This window comes from Pimephales promelas, chromosome 14 (assembly GCF_988280905.1).
Source record: "Pimephales promelas chromosome 14, fPimPro1.hap1.1, whole genome shotgun sequence".
Taxonomy (NCBI): Eukaryota; Metazoa; Chordata; class Actinopteri; order Cypriniformes; family Leuciscidae; genus Pimephales; species Pimephales promelas.
In genome coordinates this window covers 26025687-26046808 of record NC_142782.1, presented here as the reverse complement: position 1 = coordinate 26046808, position 21122 = coordinate 26025687, and the positions used below count along the sequence as shown (strand labels likewise).

The 21122-nt window shown below is 37.3% G+C and overlaps 2 protein-coding genes across 3 annotated transcripts in view; both read right to left on the bottom strand.

The window, feature by feature from the left end:
• The window catches only part of obscna (obscurin, cytoskeletal calmodulin and titin-interacting RhoGEF a), a 45825-nt gene extending 34967 nt beyond the window's left edge, over window positions 1-10858 (bottom strand). The window contains exons 1-16 of the mRNA XM_089119740.1: window positions 10583-10858; window positions 9175-9441; window positions 7278-7439; window positions 6637-6741; window positions 6297-6563; window positions 5873-6142; window positions 4417-4683; window positions 4047-4310; window positions 2966-3232; window positions 2612-2881; window positions 2268-2534; window positions 1843-2109; window positions 1408-1680; window positions 771-1034; window positions 409-675; window positions 63-329 (exon numbers count right to left, since the gene is read on the bottom strand). Coding sequence (XP_088975866.1) covers window positions 63-329; window positions 409-675; window positions 771-1034; window positions 1408-1680; window positions 1843-2109; window positions 2268-2534; window positions 2612-2881; window positions 2966-3232; window positions 4047-4310; window positions 4417-4683; window positions 5873-6142; window positions 6297-6563; window positions 6637-6741; window positions 7278-7439; window positions 9175-9441; window positions 10583-10622 — 3784 coding nt within the window. The 5' untranslated portion in view covers window positions 10623-10858. The remainder of the gene's footprint in view (window positions 1-62; window positions 330-408; window positions 676-770; window positions 1035-1407; window positions 1681-1842; window positions 2110-2267; window positions 2535-2611; window positions 2882-2965; window positions 3233-4046; window positions 4311-4416; window positions 4684-5872; window positions 6143-6296; window positions 6564-6636; window positions 6742-7277; window positions 7440-9174; window positions 9442-10582) is intronic.
• A 2773-nt stretch (window positions 10859-13631) lies between these two features.
• Window positions 13632-20596, bottom strand: LOC120482373 (dynein regulatory complex subunit 11). 2 transcript variants are annotated; one of them, XM_039676651.2, is made up of 19 exons: window positions 20369-20596; window positions 19770-20097; window positions 19558-19677; window positions 19288-19473; window positions 19129-19200; window positions 17953-18158; window positions 17399-17483; window positions 17073-17177; window positions 16860-16935; window positions 16658-16764; window positions 16367-16453; window positions 16140-16201; window positions 15873-15955; window positions 15589-15696; window positions 15245-15444; window positions 15073-15159; window positions 14817-14994; window positions 14027-14265; window positions 13632-13890 (listed from the first exon to the last, which is right to left on the bottom strand). In XM_039676651.2, the coding sequence occupies exons 1-19, from the start codon at window positions 20377-20379 to the stop codon at window positions 13771-13773; spliced, it is 2460 nt and encodes an 819-aa protein (XP_039532585.2). In that variant the 5' UTR covers window positions 20380-20596; the 3' UTR covers window positions 13632-13770. The 2 variants fall into 2 exon arrangements, with proteins under 2 accessions (XP_039532585.2, XP_088975865.1); XM_089119739.1 differs by having other exon boundaries at window positions 14153-14265.
• Between the last annotated feature and the right edge of the window lie 526 nt (window positions 20597-21122).

The window sequence follows — 21122 nt, the reverse complement described above, 5'->3', positions numbered from 1 at the left end:
GCTCCATTTTCAGAATTCAGATCATTGGAGAAGCAAAGTCTTTATTCAACATCTTGTCTTACTTCGTATTTTGATAATAGCTTTGGTCTTTTGATCTTTACACACACAGATGTACGTTCCACTGTCCTCAGGCACTGGACTTCTGATTACCAGCTCCAGTATGGTGACGATGTGTCTCATCTGATACTTCTCGCCAGGACAGAGAGTTTGTTCACCTTTCAACCATTCCACAGGGATTCCAGCTTTAGAAAGCTCACAGCGTAATGTCACATTTTTACCCTCTTCTGTCTCTTGGTTCTTGAGCTCTTTAACAAATGATATAGGAACCGCTGGAAAAGAGAGAATGGTAAAAGTGAAGCAACAAATCAAAGACAAATGTTTTGAATTCATTTTCATAAAAATCAGTACCATTAACTGTAACAGTAGCCATAGTTTTTTGGTCTCTGCAAATGCACGTGTAATTCCCAGAGTCTTCCGGCATCAGATTGTGTATTGTAAGAGAAATGCAAGATTTCCTCTGCCTCATGTGGTACTTATCACTATATTTTAGTGTCTCAGGTCCTTTACGCCAGACAAACTGGACGCCGGGTATAGAGAATTCACACGTCAGCGTCACACTCTCTCCCTCTTTGACCTCCTGGTTCTGAAGAGTTTTTGTAAACTCAGCAGGGATAACTAATGTGAAACAAACATAAAGATGATGTAATTTTAGAAAAAGTAGTCAAACTAAAACCTCCCAAATGGTAGAATGAGAATGTGGAAAGAAATACCTTTAACAGTCAAAGTGGCTTTACTGCTAACCGATCCTGCATCGCACTCATACACCCCTGCGTCACTGTCTTTCACATCACGGATGGCCAGCCTGGCCTCATTTCCAGATCGACTAACTAAGTACTTTGAGGAATTCCAGATTAAACAGCCATCTTTGTACCAAACAATATGGCATGGCTTTGAGGTCTTGCATAACAGCACCAAACTTCCTCCTTCAATTGCTTCTGTGTCCTCCAATGCTTTAGTTATCGTGGGGCGTCTCTCTGTTATTAAAAGAGGTTTATTACAAAGACATATTTCAGTTTATTTATGTTGTACATTATTCTGATCTGCACAGTATTTTCTTATGTTTCACATTTTTTATTTTATGATAGACAACAAAGACAACAAAAGTTTACACGTAAGCCTCTTTAAAACTCCTTTTTTGTTCGAAAGCTCAAAATATATATTTTATTTTAACATTATGTATAAAAAAATCTATGTATCATGATCTTTTTATAATATCAAAGTAGTAAAAGACATATTGACTAGTTTCATCTCAAAAGGCATTCTTATGAGCATTATTAACGGCAATCCGCTATTTCAAGATTATATGCTACATGCATCTTGTCAAGTGTCATGATTTATAATAGTTACCTCTGACTAATAGTGATGCATATGATCTTTTGTCCCCAGCCTCGAAGGAGATGGTGCCGGTGTCTTTACGTGCAAGCTGTTTAAAGGTAAGAGTGTGGTAGCCACCAGGCATCATCGCGATCTCGTTAAGATCATTAGTATAGAGCAAGGTCTCATCCAGGTACCATTTAACGTCAGTATAGTCACTTGGGCAGATCCGACACTTAAAGACGATGGTATCTCCTTCTAGACACTCTTTATCTTCTAGCTCATCCACAATGACCACTTTTTGACCTGAGCCAGATTCATATAAAATCCAATAGATGCATAACAACTTTTAGTTTACAATTCATAAAGTGACTATAAAATAGTGTTCAAACACTTTATTCTAGTAAACCATCTCACATTCCCTTTTTAAAAGGTTTATAATTATAAAACCATTTGTTGTTTGGCTACCTTGCACTGTAAGTAATGCCCTGCTCTGCATTGTCCCAACGTCACAGGTGTAGATGGCACTGTCACTCTTCTCCAGACTGAAGATGGTCAGAGTGAGGACAACATCCTTTTTCTTCATCATGTACTTTTGTCCCGAGCTGAGCACCATCAAGCCTTTTAACCAGTTCACGGTAGTGGCGGGCCTCCTGGTTTCACACTCCATGATCACTGTGCCCTTTTCCTCGGCACGCAAATCCTTCAGTTCCTTCGCAAATGTTTGTTGCAAGTCTAAATGCATTAGAACAAAAGAGAGAGTAACGGTGTAAATGACATTCAGCAGAATGAAATGAACTTGATCGGTCAATCACTGAAAGAGCAGTTGCACTGGGAAAAAATTAAAAAGTTGTTCAACTCAAATTTATAATAGTGAATAAGGAAGTATTTACCTCTGACATCTAATCTGGCCCTTGTAGCAATCCCATCAGCCTCACAGCAGTACTCTCCTGAGTCCATTATGGCTGCATTATGGATGATGAGCTTCACCAAATAATCCTTTTGGGTCATTTCATATTTTGGGCTAACTCTAATTATTCGCCCATTTTTCAGCCATTTAACTGTTGCATCAGGTTTGGTGATCTCACAGCTGAGCTCTGGATCTTCACCGGGTGTCGCTTTAACATTTAGCATATCCCTAAACACTCTCACAGGCTTCTCTGCGAAAACAGAAGAGACAGAGAGTAAGCAATGCTGAACTTGGAAACTTGCATTATTTGCGAATTTAAATGATCACCTTTGACAAACAACATAGTCCTGCAACTGAGATCTTTGATGGTAAAGACCACTTCTCCGGCATCAGATATATTAACTTCCTGAATGCTCATTGAGTATTTGCGCCCCTGGTTAGTGACTATGATCCGTCCATTGCTGACAATCAGTTTGCCATTCAAGATCCACAATGCTTCATCGATTATATCATGGGACAGGACACACTCAAAACTGCAGTCTTCCCCTTCCAGCACAGTTGTTGTCCGTATGCGTTTGGTAATGGTAATGCGCAGGTCTGAAAAAAGACCCTCAGTTTAAATAAAATGTATTTTTTTGTTAATTATTTCAAAAAGATTCAATTGGAGATCATGAAACCTACCACGAACTATGACTTTCGCTTTAGTTTGGCTGCAGCCAATATCACAACTGTACTCCGCTCCATCGTCCTTTGTCAGCTTGCGAATTCTAAGAGTCAATGACTTTCCTAAATGGAGAATCTCATACTTCTCATTGACGGTCAGAATTTCACCATCTTTCCTCCAGACAGAAGTTACAGATGGCTTGGAAACCTCACACTGCAGAAGAACTTCTCCACGCTCCTCACCTGCTACATCCTCCAGTGACCTGAGGAATACTGCTGGCTTTTCTAAGAGACACACATAAATGGCCGATATTAAAAATCTATACCAAAGAAAATGAACACTCAATTTTGCATGCTAAAGTGAATTTAGGCATCACAAGTTCATAATGTACAGAAAGACAGACTGAAAATGTCTGCTTTAGAAACTGTTTGAATTAGAAAAAAAAATCATAATAAAAGAGGAGGGTCAGAACTCCTAAAGGGACATACTGTAGTGATAGAAAAAAACATGAGATGGGAGGAAAAATTATGTCAATGCTTTTGAATTCTGTGGCAAATGTTTTGCGTTCCCCTGAGAAATTTTGCATTCACCCGCAAAGGCAAAGTTTCTCAGGGAATGCAAAACTTTTGCCACAGAATTCAAAAGCATTGACATAATTTTTCCTCCCATCTCATGTTTTTTATTTTTTATGTCCATCTCATATTTTTTCCTTCACCATGTCCCTTTTTTAGGGGCTCCATGATATGCTGGTTGGACAGTACATACATTTTATAAACCACTGTATTTGAAAGGTTATTTTAGTATACAGAGTTTGTTTGTGTGGCCTGAAATGAGTTGTAACAATGTCTATTTCTTATAATAAAGTACAACTAATTTTATGCATGAACTCGTAAATTGAAAGAAATAGTGCTCTTAAAGGGTTAAATCTCTTCCATAATTAATAGCTATTCCTTTAAGAATGTGCTGGGCAGAAACAATTATATATCCGATATCTGTTGTAAATTCTTGTACATGTCTCTGTTTTGAAGTTAGAGGAGTTGGACTCCAGGTTATTAAAAAATCCTGTTTTCTTAGTCCCACGATAACTGAAAACCTTACCTCTGACCCTGAGGAACGCAGACTCGCTGATATCAAAGGTTTTGAATGTAACACGGCTCTCTTGAGGAGCGAGTCGCTTTAGAATCAGACTGTACACTTTTCCAGAATTCTGGACTTTGTTTATGTGGTTGGTGTACAGTACTCTGTCATTGAGAAGCCACTGGACACTGGGTGACTCGTGACTCAGTTCACAACTGAATACAGCAGAGCCATCTTCCTCAGTCTCTACTTGCTCCAGATGCCTTATGATCTTCAACCTTTTAACTGCAAGAAAATAAAGAATGATTTCTAATTCTAATATCAGGGAGTGCAGATTGTTTCTTATTTTGATGATGTGTTTAAAAATTGTACTGGAGCTAAAAGCAGGTACCTTCCACACTGATTCTTCCTTTTGTCTCCGAGCCACCAGCCAGACAGCGATACTCTCCTGAATCTGCAACTTTCACACCCAGGATGGTCATCTCAACCCGGTTCTTTTCTCGCTTCATTGTGTACTTATTGGAGGCAAACAGGGGGGTTCTACCCTTGAACCAGCGCACTACTCTGGGGGATGGACAGAACTCACAGCTGAGAGTAACTGACCCATTCTCCTTCACCTCCACATCTGAAATAGGCTGTTTGACGATCAAAGGTCGCTCTATTAGGAAAGTGTAAGAAAGCAAGAATTCATAAGCCACGTTATTCACAAGCCATATAATACAAATGCATGGCTCATGCTCTGATTTCTCAGCCTCAGACATCATGCCCATGGACCATTGGCTGAATATCTGATGCATGTGGCACACTTTTCGGGAAAAACTTCAGGAGTTTCAAAGTCGCGATCTGATTGGTTGAATTCTACCGGATGTCCAGAAGACGCATGTGTCACGTTCTTTAACGGTTTGTGTGGAAACAAATTCATTGACGCCAAAACCCCTTGTGGAATAAGAAAGCCATTGTGTTTAAAACTATGACAATAAGCGCTTACCAGGATCAACTAATCGTTGGATTTTCAAAAGTATGAGAAGTTTGCGGCTCCATTGCAAGACTAGGGATGCACTGATATGAAATTCATGATAAGATAAGCAGTTTTTTTTTTTGTTATGGCCAATTAATGATAAATGGGTTATATTAAAATAAATGACTAGTTTAAATTAATTCAAAAGTACCAACTTCGGTACCAAGTCAGTACAAAAATTTGACAAATGTCACTATACAAGCATTTCCCGCTATCATTTTGAGCGCTGTTGAACGGATTCTTAAACACCTCTGATTGGCCATTGTGTTCATAAGCTCAACATATGTCTCTGATTGGCTACAATGATCAACGCTTCAAAAACATGTTGTAAATAGACACTCTTCACCGAGAGCTTACAAAGATACACACGGTAGCATTTGAAAACATGCGTCTGTCAGCGGATCTCTAAAAAATCTGCTGATAGACGCCTGCTTTCAAACGCTCCTGTGTGTATGTGTAAACGCTTGGTGAAGAGTGTCAAAGACGTCCTTTTACAACATGTTACAACATGCATACAGGAATGATTTTTTGTGTATACACGAGCAACAAATTTCCGATGTGTGTCAAATTTTAGTAAGGAGCCAGTGCAAACGCTAGCCTGGTTCAACCAGACTCTAGTTCTCTAGTTTCTAATGAAATTGAGCGGAAGTGCGTAGGAGGGCGCAGCCAGGCTATGCAAACGCAGCCTAAATGCAAAAATAGTGGACGTGAGCTTACACAATTAAATAACCAATACTCTGATACCAATAATTTTAAAAAAAGCCTTGTCCGATAACACAATTTATTGTGTATCCCTACTGTGAATATTTGAGATTGACCAGATAATTACCTGTAACTGTGAGTTGAGCTTCTGACTTGCTCTTCCCCGAGGTGAACTGCACAATGCCACACATGCTGCTGTCAGTTTGGGTGAAAATAAGTCTGTTTGAGGTTCCTTCCCTCTCAATCCTGATTTCTGGACAGGGGCATAGCATCTGCCCATTCAGGGTCCATTTTGGTGCCCTCTCTAATTTAATACTGGTTTCCACTTTAAAACGAGCCTCTTTAGGCTCCATGACCTCCACAGAACTGAGTCCTTTCAAAATGCTGATGGCCTGCTCTGTAAGAATAGATTAAATATCCCGTGCATAAAAGTCTTAGCTTACATTTTAAAAGGATAGACGAACTGACTAAATGAATAAAAGTAGACTAAGAATGAATCTGTTAATATTGAAACTGGATTAGTAAACTGTATTTAAAAAATGACTTCTCACCCTCTACAAACAGTTGGCAGGAAGTTCTCTCATCAAAAGCATCACAGATAAAAGTGTCTTCATCTGAGGAGCCCACATCATCTATGATGAGCTGTCTGTACACACCTTCACTGATAGTTTGGTACTTGCCATTTGGCACAATTTCACGGTTTCTCCTGTACCATTTAACCACAGCATTGTTACGGGAGACCTGACACTCCAGCAAGGCACGGTGTTTGTACATGGCAATCTTCACCCTCAGGGGCTTCAAAAAATTAACTGGAAGCTCTGCAATGATCATCCTTGGTAAATTCAAAGACAATTGAAGAAAACGGATCAAATGCGATGCTCTCATTTTTACCTTTAACTTGTAGCGTTGCTGTTGAAGAGACCCTCTCGGCAGTGAATCTGATTTCACCAGCATCTTCTGGTTTGACTGATTTATAGCTCAGGGAGTGTATTTGACCTGTTTGTAAGATTTGATCAAATTTGAAAGAGGTGCTGAAAATTACATTCTAAAACAATATATTATCATTTTCAATTAAAGACCTTTTTGGGTATTCTCAAAAAATTGTCATTTTCCGGCGTAATTCAATTTTTTATTATTTTTATTATTATTTAACACCTAAATAACTCATTTAAATTAAATAAATTAATGAATTATTTTTTAAACTTGGTGCACAGCTACATACAGGTACACCACTTTTTGAATTTTCTAAATACGAGTTAACATTAAAAACATCAATGGAACTATTGTGTACTATTCACTTATTTTGTTTTGCGTATTTGCAAACTTGCTATACAGTGAATTAATGCTTAATTTAAATGAACAAATAAATATGATAAAACTGTAATTTAATAAACACTGGGTTCAATTTAAGGATTATGCTTTTCATAGAAGTCACGTGAAATGTTTGTTAGCATATTTTGAGAATGACCCTGTTATGAACATAATGACATCCACCATATAATTCAAATGGTCAGTAAACCTCTCACACATACCCTCACATCTTATTTTAACATTGTCCCCAGCTCGCAACCGGCTGTCATCCTTGTACCACTTCCCATCCACATCTTCCCAGTTGACCTCACAGATAAATGTCACACTCTCCTTCTCGGTCACACTGGCATTCTGAAGATCCTTCACAATCTTTATATCCCTGGCTTAGAGAAAGGAAACAGGATAGTAGCAAACTGCTATCACAGGCAGCTTGTTAGGTAACATTTAAAATGACAAAAAACACTTCTCTACTGTAAATGTACATACCGTAATCCAAATAATTTGAGATCTGAGGCATTACAACTATCACACAGAGAAATGACTTAATACTGCATTAACCCTCTAAAGCCTAATGTATCATATTTTATATGCAAATATCTATGGCCTTTGAATTAACATGATCAAAAAAGTAAGTTTGCCCACTTAAAAAGAAATGAAAGGTCTATCATTTTTATGGTAGGGTTATTTTAAAGGATAGGTTTGCACACATCACCAGGTTTGCACACATCTCAGGAGGGATTTTGGTCCATTCCTCTTTACAGATCCTCTCTAAATCCTAAAGGTTTCTTGGCTGTCGCTTTGCAACTCAAAGTTTCAGCTCACCCCACATATTTTCAATGGGCTTAAGGTGTGGAGACTGGCTTCTTCTAATGTGCTTCTTCTTGAGCCACTCCTTTATTCCCTTGGCGGTATGTTTTGGGTCATTGTGATGCTAGAAGACCCATCCACGTCCCATCTTCAGTGTTCTGGCTGAAGGAAGGAGGATCTCGTCCAAGATTTTACAGTACATGGCCCCGTCCAGCCCCTCAATATGGTGACGTCGGCATTTCTCTTCCTCAGAACACAACGAGTTGAGTTGATGCAAAAGAGCTCAATTTTGGTCTCATCTGACCACAGCATTTTCTCCCAAGCCTTCTCTGAATGATTAGATGTTATTGGCAAACTTCAGATGGGCCTATACATGTGCCTTCTAGAGCAGAGGGACCTTGTGGGCACTGCAGTATTTTAATCTATTGCATCATCGTGTGTTACCAATGGTTTGCTTGATGACTGTGGTCCCAAGTGCCTTGAGATCATTAACAAGCTCCTCCTGTGTAGTTCTGGGCTGATCCCTCACCTTTCTCATGATCATCCTTAACCCATGAGGCGAGTTCTTGCATGGAGCTCCAGACCAAGGGCGATTGATGGTTATTTTGCATTTCTTCAATTTCCAAAAAATGGCACCAACAGTTTTCTTCTTCTCACCAAGCTTCTTGCTGACGGTCTTGTAGCCCATTCCAGCCTTCTGCAGGTCTACAATCTGGTCCCTGACGTCCTTTGACAGCTCTTTGGTCTTGCCCATGGTAGTGGAGAGGTTGGAATGGAAGATACAGATTATGTGGACAGGTTTCTTTTATGCACATAACAAGCTGACATTAGGTGTACTTTCTCAAAGTGACAGGACTAATATGTGTTCCACATGGGCACATAACCTATCTATGGGAGGCAAAATTCTTGCTTGTTGGTTGGTAGGGGATCAAATACTTATTTCACTCAATCAAATGCTAATCAAAAATAAGCTTTATGATATGTCATAGTTTTTGGTTGATTTATCCATTAAAATAAACCTACCATAAAAATGATAAACCGTTTATTTATTTATTTGTAAGTGGGCAAACTTAATCATCAGGGGATCAAATAATTATTTTCTCCACTGTACATGGCACATGGCTATACATGTACAGTGGAGAATATACTGTATATGTATATATATATACGTATATATAAAATGGTTTGTACATATAGGCCTATATTCTAAGGGTTCAATACTGTTCCATTAAAAAAAAAGTCTGATTATTTGTATTTCATATGTCAGACTTTACAGGGTTAAAGACAGAATGCGTATTGGTGTTAGCCTACCTGTGACTGTCAGCATAGCTGAGCTTTCGATTCCTTCAGCCTTGAAGCTGATGAAGCCCATGTCAGAAACCGTAACCCGCGTCAGGGTGAGTGTGTGTTTTTTCCCCTGCATAGCAATTCGACACACAGGCCTGGACTTAAGTGGGAGTCCATTCCTGGTCCATTCACCCTGGACGTACGCATGGCTGAGGACCACCTCAAATGTACAGACTTCTTTCTCACACACCGTCACATCCTCTAGCCCTTTCACCAACTGAATCCTATTCACTTTAGACAAAAATAAAGAAATTATCTTTCTTTTTTTTTAACAAATACTGCAACAACAGAGCCCCTAAACAAGTGACATTTGCGGGGGAAACTATGTATCTCGCGAGCACGCGTGCTCATGTTTTCTATATTTCCTTTGATCGTGTTCGCGCCGAAACGCACGTTAATGTCTCAGGCTCAGAGTCCCGCGAATGTGTCACTTAGGGACTACTGAGTACACTGCTGCTAGTATAAAATATATCATGACGATATGAAAAATACTCAAAATACATAATTGAGAAATTACTCTTACATGCCATGACACCTTGAAGGCTACTCTTACAAGCCTCTAGGAATGACCAGTAACTTCAAGTTTACTACTCCAGTTGCACAAAAAAAATTGTCCTTTGTTAGGCTACTCATTGACAACAAGACTGAAAAATAAATATGCTTATTGTTGTTGCTATTTCTGAATTTTCATAATTTATGTATAGCCTACATATATTCATTTTGTACTTAATTAACTAAATATTCATGTCTAATTTTATGTCTAAAACACTTCGGTAACACAAAGCAGATCTTAGTAGTGAATACAACCATGGCTTGAAATATGAAACTGACAGAAATTATATGCTCTTACACTCCGTGTAGGCCTAATTAGTTGGCATGCACTGATGTCTCTGCCAGTCTAGTTTATTTGGAGAAGAACTTATGTCCAAGTGTGCCGATACAACTGAAGTTTGTCTAAATCAAACAAAGACAGACTAACTCCCTGCACACTTCTTACACATTACAAACAAACGCCTCTCCCAGTTGTTGCAGCATGTCACAATTGCTCAATTAATAGTTTGCCTCAAGTGTAGGCTATATAATGCTTTGAAATATGACACCATCCTTGCATCCTTGAGATTAAAAACATGAAATAAATAATGAATTTCATAGCTTTTTTGAATTAATCAAACTATAGTCAAATACAAAAATTGGCAACTTATAAAACTGGAGACATTAGATTAGACTTCATCAAATCTTTTGTTGTTATTGTTGTAGAAGATCATGCACCAGAAAACTGGGTATTTAAACAACAATTTGAAATCAGTCATGAGAAAAACATTCATACAGACCAGACATTTAGAAGAATAAATGGATCTTCCATTCGACTCACCATTAGCTGAATTTGGCATTTTCCTCACATTAAAGTCCATAAAAGACCCTTAAAGCCATAATATTTGCAACTAATGACAGAGATACCAGAAAACATCAAAGTCCGCCCTATGATTTTCTGTAGTTTGCATAAATTCCTTCAAGATTATCCTCCAAACTTTGACCAAAGATACCCAGGTCAGTGTGCTATCCAGTTTCCCTTGGCAGACAAGCAGCTGAAAGTGTTTTTCTTTTTTTCCAGCTTTCCCAAAGGCTAATACCAAACAGCTGACATATCTCCAAAATAGCTGTGCGTCATTATACACAAAGATAGAAACATCTTGGCTACATGGTGCAAGTCCTGCCTACTAGCATTGTTTTCATACACAGCAAACCAACCATACCTTTCACAGGTTCATTAACCTATTTATTAATTGACTTAATTGACTATGTATCTCTTAACAAATTCTCAGGCTTGATTCAAAATTGATTCCCAGAGAATGAATATTATTAATGTTGTGCTGACTTGAAGTTATTCACAGTAGCATAGGTTCCTGAGTTCATAAATCATATTTCTCTGAGAGATGCCAATACAACTGAGTTGGAAAGGTCACAGTAGATTAAAAGATCCTGTCATTCAGCTGTGAAATCACTTGTTAGATCTGAATGTCTATACTGCAAGACTGTCCAGATTTGGTAAGAGGCATTTAAGCTCTCATGCGAAACAAACAGGATTCATTCTGACAACTAAAGAAGTCTCAACATGCTTATTCTCAATTGAAAATTGAAGAATCATTTGACTTCAAACATTTTTTTTGTCTATTAAGCACATCACATTATCAAATTTGAACATCTGTCAGCAGACATACTTGTCCTGAGTTATCTTGAGAGATGATATTTATAGTGACATTTTTATGTTAATAGCAGCATCAAACAGAATTGATATGATACTCCAAATGGCTGGACATAATAATTACCTCAACCATGGCATGAGTTTGGGTGAGGAACTACCTGTTTCTTTCAACCGGAGGAAGAGTTAGAAAACTGTCTTCTGTCATTTGGCGACGAAAGAAATTATGCACCTCACTTTCAAAACTTAACTTTTACCTATTTCCATTTAATCAACCTGAAAGCCTGTTGCAGGTGCAAAGTCTGTCAAATGAGTTGCAGACATCCACCATGCATGTGTACAAGTGGTCTCAACTCAAAGTGACAGGGATGTGATATCACTGATGGACTGAAGACACCGTATAAATAGTTATTTGTTAAGGAACCAGAACCATGTGAGGATGTGTTAGGAGAAATTAGAACTTGACGAAACAGCTGAACACTTCACCTAAGCTCACAGGTCCTTGTTTGGAGCCCATCTCTGCTAGTTTCACATGTCCTTTGGTTTTGTCTCTCTCCACCCTGCTGACAACAGATTTATCAACAGCCATAAATCAACTCGAAGTGACCTCACTGCTCAGTGCTCACACTATATTGTGTTGCACTCCATTATTATAATTCTTAGCAGTTCAATTTGAACATATCATTTGAATTAATAAATGTTTATAGAATCAATAAATCATTTTCAACAGTGTTTTTCAATCATGCAAAAAAAAAATTAAAAAAAAAGAGAGATTTGGCTAAATTCAATTCATAGAATCCATCCAAACCCATGACACAGTTGGCACTCGAGTTTAGAAAGAGCGAAAACAGCATGACCTTCAGGATGTCAATGACGTTGATGCTATTGTGCAGCTTGTTCCTGCTTTGCATCAAAATCATAAGTAAAATGAAGCACCAAAACCTCATTTCTAACTTTGTGAAATCACATAAGTTCTACTTTGATGAAATATGCAGATCCACATGTTTACCAGCACGGAGATGTGTTTCTTTGATAGAGTGCCTGTCCATTTGTTGATCTGAGATAATCCTTTAAACCCTAGTCTGGGGGCTGTCTCAGTTTCAGCCCAGACCAATCACAGATCCACATGTCTAACTGGGGCTACAAAATCCCCTTCTCCCATTAGTTGTCCTTGACACATCTAAAGCACATACTGTCTTTTCACCTCTATGTATGGACCCCAACATCCCACAGCAGACACGGGAAGAATTCTTATGCAGGGTATAAGAATATTCTTGTTAGCTTCAATTAATTTTTTTTTTTTAATCACAAATACATTTTTAGCAGAATGGTGCACTTGCGGAGGTCTTGCCAGCAAATTGCAGCTTGAATATTTACTCAATACATGAATTTAGATGTATAGGTTTGTGCACTACCTTTCAAAAGTAAGTGTGTTTGTTTTTTGTACTTTAGCAAGGATGCATTACATTGAAAAGTAATTTTATAATGTTACAAACACATTCTATTTCAAATAAATTCTGTTCTTTCTGAACATTCTATTCATCACAGGATCCTGACAAAATGTATCACGTTTTCCACTAAATATTAAACTGCTTCTTGGGTATCATATCAGCTAATTATTAGGATATGTAGGATCATGTGACACTGGGGACTAGAGTAAGGGCTCCTGAAACCACAGGAAATAAACAATAGAAATTGGTTATTTTAAATTGTGTTATTTCATAATACTATTTTCACTGTACTTTTAATTTTTAAAATTTAAATAAACGCAGCCTTGGTGAGCATAAGAGACTCGCGACCCCAAACGTTTGAACAGTAGGGTATTATCCCTTCAGATATAATTTTTCAGAGCAGATTGTGTTTTAACTACTGAAGCAGTGGACCATCAAAATGAGAGCCATTTAAAGGTTTGCAGAGACATTGGCCATTCCAGAATACGAATTTTACTCTTCCAATTATTGTACCTAAATTTATCCTGAGATCCCCATTTTAGCTGCCATTATATCTATAATTTTTATATCAGATTAAAGTATCATCATTACTTCTGCTTATGAGGCTTTCTTGAAAGTTATTAAAAAAAATGTGCAGGCTATATCCCAGTTTGTTGAGTGAAAGTGCAGATACGATGTGATACTCAGATCATGTTTTTCACTGTGGTTTATGCTCTTAAATGGAGATGGTATCTGTATATTTATAGACCCACAAATTGTTTTGTGCCACACCCTCAATTTGGATTTTAATTAACAACTGAACAAAAATATGCATATTATCATAAGATAATGATGGCATGAGCAAATCAATACATTTATTGGTCAAAGCAGGGAGTCTCCTACTGTGGTTGATCATGTTAACTCTTCTTGTTACTTTTTTCCTTTCTTCTTGCCACCTTTGCCTCCTGTTTTTGGTGGCTCTTCATCACCCTCTTTCCCTAAGGCAGCTTTAATTCTCTTCTTTCCAAGGGGAGTCTTGGCATACCAGTTCTGTGAAGATGAAAAAAAGTGAAGACTAGATATAAAGTGAATATCATGAGGGTCTTTTCCCTCTCAGGTTATCGCCAAGTTCACTATCAACTTCAATGTGCAGTGGGAAGCCATGCCCGCTAGAGATTGTACTTACTTTTAGCGCCTCTTCTTCTTCCTGAAACACTGGGTCAATTCTAGCAAGTGGTGCCACAAACTCTGAAGCAGTTAGTGGACGTTTAGGCAACTGCTGAATGCGCCGTTTAGTCAAGATGCTACGTACCACCTGCACTATGTGACCCTGCGTGTAGCCATCGGAAATCTTTGCCAGAGAACTGCGATCCAGGACGCTGGTCAATTCTCCTCCATTCTTTTTTATCAGCTCTTTCCACATAACTGTGAAAATACGCAGATGTATGATTGGAAATTTTTCTTATTGTATACACTATTATTTAGATATACACTTTAAGGTCAGCAAGATTTGTTTTGTAAAGAAATTATTACTTTTATTCAGCAAGGGTGCATAAAATTGAGATGCATTATATTCAGAATCCTGAAAAAATGTATCATGAGTTCCATAAAAATATTAAGCAGCACAACTGCTTTCAACATTGATAAAAAATAAGAAATGTTTCTTAACCTTCAAAAGGTCTTCGTTTCCTGTTTACACTTCTGGGCTTCGGGGTCCATATGACCCCAAATATTGATTGAGTAATTGTGCAAAATATAAATTTTTAATCATACAAATAATATATTTTTTGTTTACTTCTCATCTATTCATTAATGCTGTGTTTTTGGAGATATAAAGTACTTTTGTATCCATATACCACACAATTCCTCAACTACACCATTAGCTTAATGGTGAAAAAAACACATCTCATAATATATAAAGCCTCACCACTTAATGATTTTCTATTTGCTGACAAAAGTCTAGAAAATTAGCTTACCAAACCTTGATGCATAGTCCGGTCGTGGTATGAGGATGATCTTATTGTAGAATTTGCACAAGGATTTCAGGTCTGCACTGTGTGGATCATTTGTCGTACCTACGATCAATACGCAATCTTCTCCTTTGATGGACTTGAGGATTTTGAGCAAATCTTTCTTCAGACGCTTTGGATCTAACTGTTTATGCAGAATTAAAACATCTCATTAATTTTCATTTCACCACTAAACAGATCACAAGTAGGTTACACTCTTTACCTCCTTCTCATCTTTTGGTACTTTTTTGTAAAACATCTTTTCAGCATCTCCAATCCATATTACAGAGGGCTGCATCAGTCTGGCAACCTGCACCGAATACAGAGTACATCAAAATAGCAATACTTAGCAGGTCAGTTTCACAAATTTAGGCCACTATCAAACTAAACTTTACCTTAAAAACCAGATGCAGCATCATCTGCAATCCACTCTTGCCAGGATATTTTCCGGCAACGTTTAAAGGTGAAAGGTCGAACAGATTGGCCCCTGTCTCCTGGCAAATTGCATGGACCAACATTTTCTTACCCACCCCTGATGGCCCTACTAGCAAGATGCTCTTTACCAGGGGAGCCTTCTCATGAACTGCTTGGGAACCTAGTATAGAACAAGGAAATGATTTTGCTTTTTTAGCTGGCAATATATAGCCAACACATGAAAAAGTTTGTATGTATGTTCTGTATGTTAAAGTGCCATTTCTGAAGTAAAAATATGTACATCCAGAGTGATGTATTGACTCACCTAATGGTAAAACAGCATAAAGGGCTACAACTTGCCGAACATCAGATAATGACGGCATAGGCTCAATATCAGACTGTCGTAGAGTTGTGCCAAGGTAGCTATAGTCACCTTTAATGAGAGCAGATGTGTTATAATGGTTGTGAGAATGATTAGTAAATTATATATACATATAGGCCTTTATCAATTTATGAACCCATTTAAACTTTTGAAATGGCCAAAGCATTACAGAAGAAATGTTTATTTCTTTTTTTTTCTTTTTTTTTTACCATAAACTGAAACATTACCAAGATAATCTTTTAGTTTAACATTGTCTGCCTTTTTCAGCAATTCTTGTTCAACCAGCTCTTCAAACAGTGACTCGGTGGTCCTAAAAAAAAAAAAAATTAGATTAGAGTTAGAAAAAAGAGTTAGATTAACATAGAGTTCAATATACACATTCAAATGTTTGGTGGCGTGTAGTAATTAAAGGCATGAACTATTCCTTTAATGGTTGAGAATTCCAAACTCCCAAAAGCAAAATTACAAACAACTAAAACAATAACTAAAAAAACCTATCGGCTGTAAGGTCTTTGTCCTTCTTCTTCTTCTTTCCACCTTTTGTTGCCTTCTTTTTCTAAGAAGTCAGAAACAAAATATACATAAAGACAGTATAATACCTGAGTTGCAAGCAGAGGCAACATCATTTTCAGTTTCTTCATTTACAATGTGTAACATAAGACATCCAGGCAATCTCTCTGATGTTCGATAAATCCATGTAAACAGAATGGGTTTACTGTACTTTTGCAGCACCCTTGCCCTTTCCGCTTTTTTCTTTATCCACAGCCAGCTTCCAATTAGCCAGCTCCTGTCTCATCAGTTCATCCACCTGAACAAACAACAAAAACCAACGTCTCTAAAAGCTAGGATTAACGTTAATAAAAATGACAATAATTGTGAGGAACATGTGGCCTTAAATGTATGATCATAAGGAAACTTTAAAAAGAAAAACGGCAGCCAATGAAAACAGAGCAGTTCAACACCAGTAGTCATCTTTTACAAGCTATAAGACATTTAATGAACCATCAGTCACCTGTTTTCTTATTTCCACTTCAATCTCTTTTCTCTTCTCTTCTTTTATGAGCTCCAGCTCGTGCCTTTGACTAAAGTTCTTGGACTCGTTTCTGTTTTTCCAAACCTCTGCAGATCAGATGAGACAGTCACTCCCTCTCTCTTGACACTGATATGTTGTATATACAGTATACATAAATGTTTCATTCTTCAATTTTCCTTGCCAGAAAATGTCTTGCATTCCCTCTTAAGATCTGCCAGAAAGGCAGATGGTAGCATCTTCAGTCCAGGCTCTTCCTCCTGTGACAATCCATGTAAAATATAAGGAAAACTACACGCAATGAGAAGTACAGTAGTCATACTTGGTACTCATACTGCCTTCAGTGATGTTCTTTTCAGTGTTTTCCGTCACTTTAAGTCCTCTGCTCAATTCTTACCTCGTCTTCGACATTCCCTTTCTTTCCTTTTTCTTTTATCTCCTCCTTGCCCATTGGCTTTTTGTTGGCATCATCCTCCTCCTTTGCTGCCAGTTCTTCAGCCAGCTTCAATCCAGACATGGACATGACAGATTTTGTCAATGAAAACATGACAAACACTTCATACTGTGTTTTCCAAATTCAATTGATCATACTCATAAGAATACTAAACAGCATGGATAAAGAACATCCTAGAAAATTGTTATTATTCTGAGCCTTTTCTATACATAGTATTTGGTCAAAGATGAACATATATTGACATGTACTAATTATGTGAAGATGTTTACCTCCTCAGGTGTTTTTTCTGCGAATATAAGAGCTGAACCTCCATCCTCCTCCTCTGGGTAGTCAGGAAATGAGCCTGTTGCATCACTATTCACAAGTACTCATGTTAAATATTGTTAAAAGATGCTCAGTAAAACCCTAAGGTAATGGGTGTTATACGCTACAAACTTCAATATTCTGTAAACCAGGTTGCATCGCTTGCGGTTGAATGAGCTTTGTTAAATATAGAGCTGTTTTACTCAAGATGACTTCAAAGGAGCAACCATAGATGAACATAACCAATGTCCATCACATATGCAGATTGATATCTAAAAGTTTTTTTTATTTTTCTTCTTCTCACTAAAACGTCAACAAAAAAAAACAAAAAAACTAGATAGGTTAGCTGATTACCTTAAAAGTCCAAAGATATCGCTGTCAGTTCATACTGCTATTAATACTTCCTCCGACAAGCGGATGCAATGAGATGTGTTTGTTCATGTGATGTTCGGCATAAAACCTATATGATTTTATGGCGATTCATGATTGTGTGCAAACATTGGAAAGAGATCCTACTCACCGGCACTCTATGAACCACTGTCTGATCTGATCTTTCATGGTCTCCTTCATTTCTGGGCCTTCCACTTCCCTGAGCTGATAGATAACAGATTCGATGGACTTCTGATAGTCATCCTCATGTTCTTCTTGCGTGATGTGCCAGTTGGCCTTGTTGTTTTGGGCAGTCAGCTCGTTTTGGGATGGATAGGATAGATTTGGATCCATGGCCTGAAGATTACACAGCCATAGAATCACATGAAACAGTATTAGAGTTCCATCTACTGGTGGCATACAGTACTCAACATGTAGTCAAGCTGTAGAATCACAATGAAACTTTATTTATGAATATCAATACAAAGCACATACCTTTGTTAATGTGCTTTGCATTTTACACAGAACTATTAAAAAACATGGGGTCGATAAGATTTAAAAAAAAATAAATGATTACTTTTATTCAGTAAGGACACATTGAATTAATCAAAAGTGACCATATAAAACTTTTAAATTGTTACAAAAAAATCTATTTCAAATAAATGCTGTTCTATTCATCTATTAATGAAAAAATTATATCACGGTTTCCACAAAATGATAATGTCATCATGTACTTAAACTCAAGTTGAAAAAAATCTGTATGAATTTCTATGCTCTGATGAACAAAAAATATATATATATTGAAGAATGTCCATGCCCATTGACTTCCATAGTTTTTTTCCCCTTACTATAGAAATCAAGGGGGTCCATCAACTGTTTGGTTACCCACATTCTTCAAAATATCTTCTTTTGTGTTCAGAAGAAGAAAGAAACTCATGCCGGTTTGGAAAAACTTGAGGGCGAGTAAATAGAAATATTTTTCATTTTTGGGTGAACTATGCCTTTAAGCAACACAGCTTTTTTCAACATTGTTAATAAGTTATTGTTAATTATTAATAATAATAAGTTATTTTTGAGCACTAAGTCAGCATATTAGAATGATTTCTTAAGGATCAGAAGAAACTGCTTGCAAGAATAAATTACATTCTAAAAAATATTAAAATAGATAACAGTTTTAAATTGTAGATATATTTTCACAATATTACTCTTTTTACTGTATTTCTGATCCAATAAATATAGCCTAGGTGAGCATAAGAGACTTCTTTCAAAAATATTTAAAAATCTAATCGACTCCAAATATCGAACAGTAAGATACACAATATCTTACCATTCCAAGAAATATCATTTCCTCTTCACGTCGCCTTTTTGTCATTTTCCTTTGCATGAAGCCTCTCCACACCTAAATAGAGTTTTTAACTTATGTACTGCATTTCTAATAGTTATATATTAACTAAAAAAACTATTTTGTGTTGACACAATATTCTACCTTCTGGATACAAACTGCAGCCTGGTCAGTGCTTACTGACCCTTGTTCATCAGCTTTCTTCTGTCTCTCAGAGTCTTTATGGATCTCCCTCATGAATTTTGCCCTCAGTCGGCCTTGCCGTGCTCTTTCAGCCACTTGGATGACTTTAATGGCCCTCTCCAGAGTCAACATACGCAATACATTACCCTGGGAGAGGCAAGAGAAGTCATGTTAGAGAAATGAAACAATCCAGTTATTTTCATTAATGATGAAACAAGCAATTTAACTTACTACTGTCTTTTCTCTAACATCCATTTGGTTTAATGTAGCAGCAAACAATCTTTCTCTGTCCTGCAGCACTTTGTTTCGCTCGTGAATGAAATACCTGGGAATTGGAATCTCAAGGTCCTCCTTTGACAAATGTGAGACTGAAATGATTATTTATCCATTAAATACACTTCTAAAGTTGTTTATAGCATAAGTTACACACTAGTCAAACTCACAGGGGTTAATTTCAGGTCTTGAATGATGTCGTCCATATAGTGGTACTCTGAAAATTCCTTTTCCACCATTTCGTTCTTGAGCTCCAGAACACGACCCATCACACCCTCCAGCACCAGCCTAATCGCACGCCTCTTTTGGGGGTGAACACTTTGGTCATAGGCCTCGTCTAGCTTCCTGAAGATCTGAGTATAGCGGACGTACAAGGTGGCAATCCTTTGGAAGAACACCACTCTGTCTCTCTCAGGGCGGAGAGGTTCGTCTGGGAGTTCTTGGTCCAGCAAACAGCTGAGCTCCTCATGAGCTTCAGACCAGAGTTTATTGTGTGTGCTGCTGGAGGTAAACTGTGTCTTACTCATTGGATTGTTGTGAACAAGGTAATAAGGTATTAAATCATTTAATAAAATTAAACATAATCTTAAACTTAGATAAAACAACATAATATTTATGATTAAAAATATTAAGAATTACTGACAGAGACTTTCCAAAATATAGTGCTAAATTCATAGCAAGACTGGGACAATTTCATTTTTTGAGACAATATTTCCCTGAAATCACATTTGAAAGCACGTTTAGCCAACTATGACTTTAGCCAACAAACCTGTGCGACATCGTCTGATAAAACTCGCTAAACGGTTCCTTCGAAACGCAAGATGTTCATGTCTGTCTGTAGCAAGTTAAAACGTCATTTTTTTAAATTAAAGATGAAGTTAACAGCTAGAACAACACTTCCGAAAACAAGTAAAGTGAAACTTGAAATAGACACATTTCTACAGCAGACATTCGTGTGCACGTCTAACTTAGCTGATTGTCAACTTCTCAAGTTGTTGTCAACTTGTTTCTACGGTAACGCTTGCAGAACGGAAGAAGATCAAATGTCCAACGAGTATGAATTACCTCAACGTTTTACTCATGGTTTTGTTTAACCAACAGGCATCATTCCTGTACACATGATGATGTTGGCATTTACATAAAATTAGAAATAAACAAATAAATATGATCAGATAAAATATAATTTGTATAGTTTGTTGTATTCATATTTATTCCATTCCCTTTAATATAATATAATATAATATAATATAATATAATATAATATAATCGTGCAAATCTATCATTTATTACCGTCGTTGACCATAATAAATCGAAACATCAACTGCACCAAACAAGACAAAACTGTCCAAATGCCAAAGGGTTCTTGAAGGTAAAAATGTAAACGTCATAGATTTCTGCATTCAATTGGAGAACAAGAGGTGGGACCAAAAAAAAAAATAACAGTAGAATTAGCACAAACTAATTTAGTTACATAGCCCCAAATGCGAACGAGACGATTTGGGAAACACGACCTTACAAAAAAA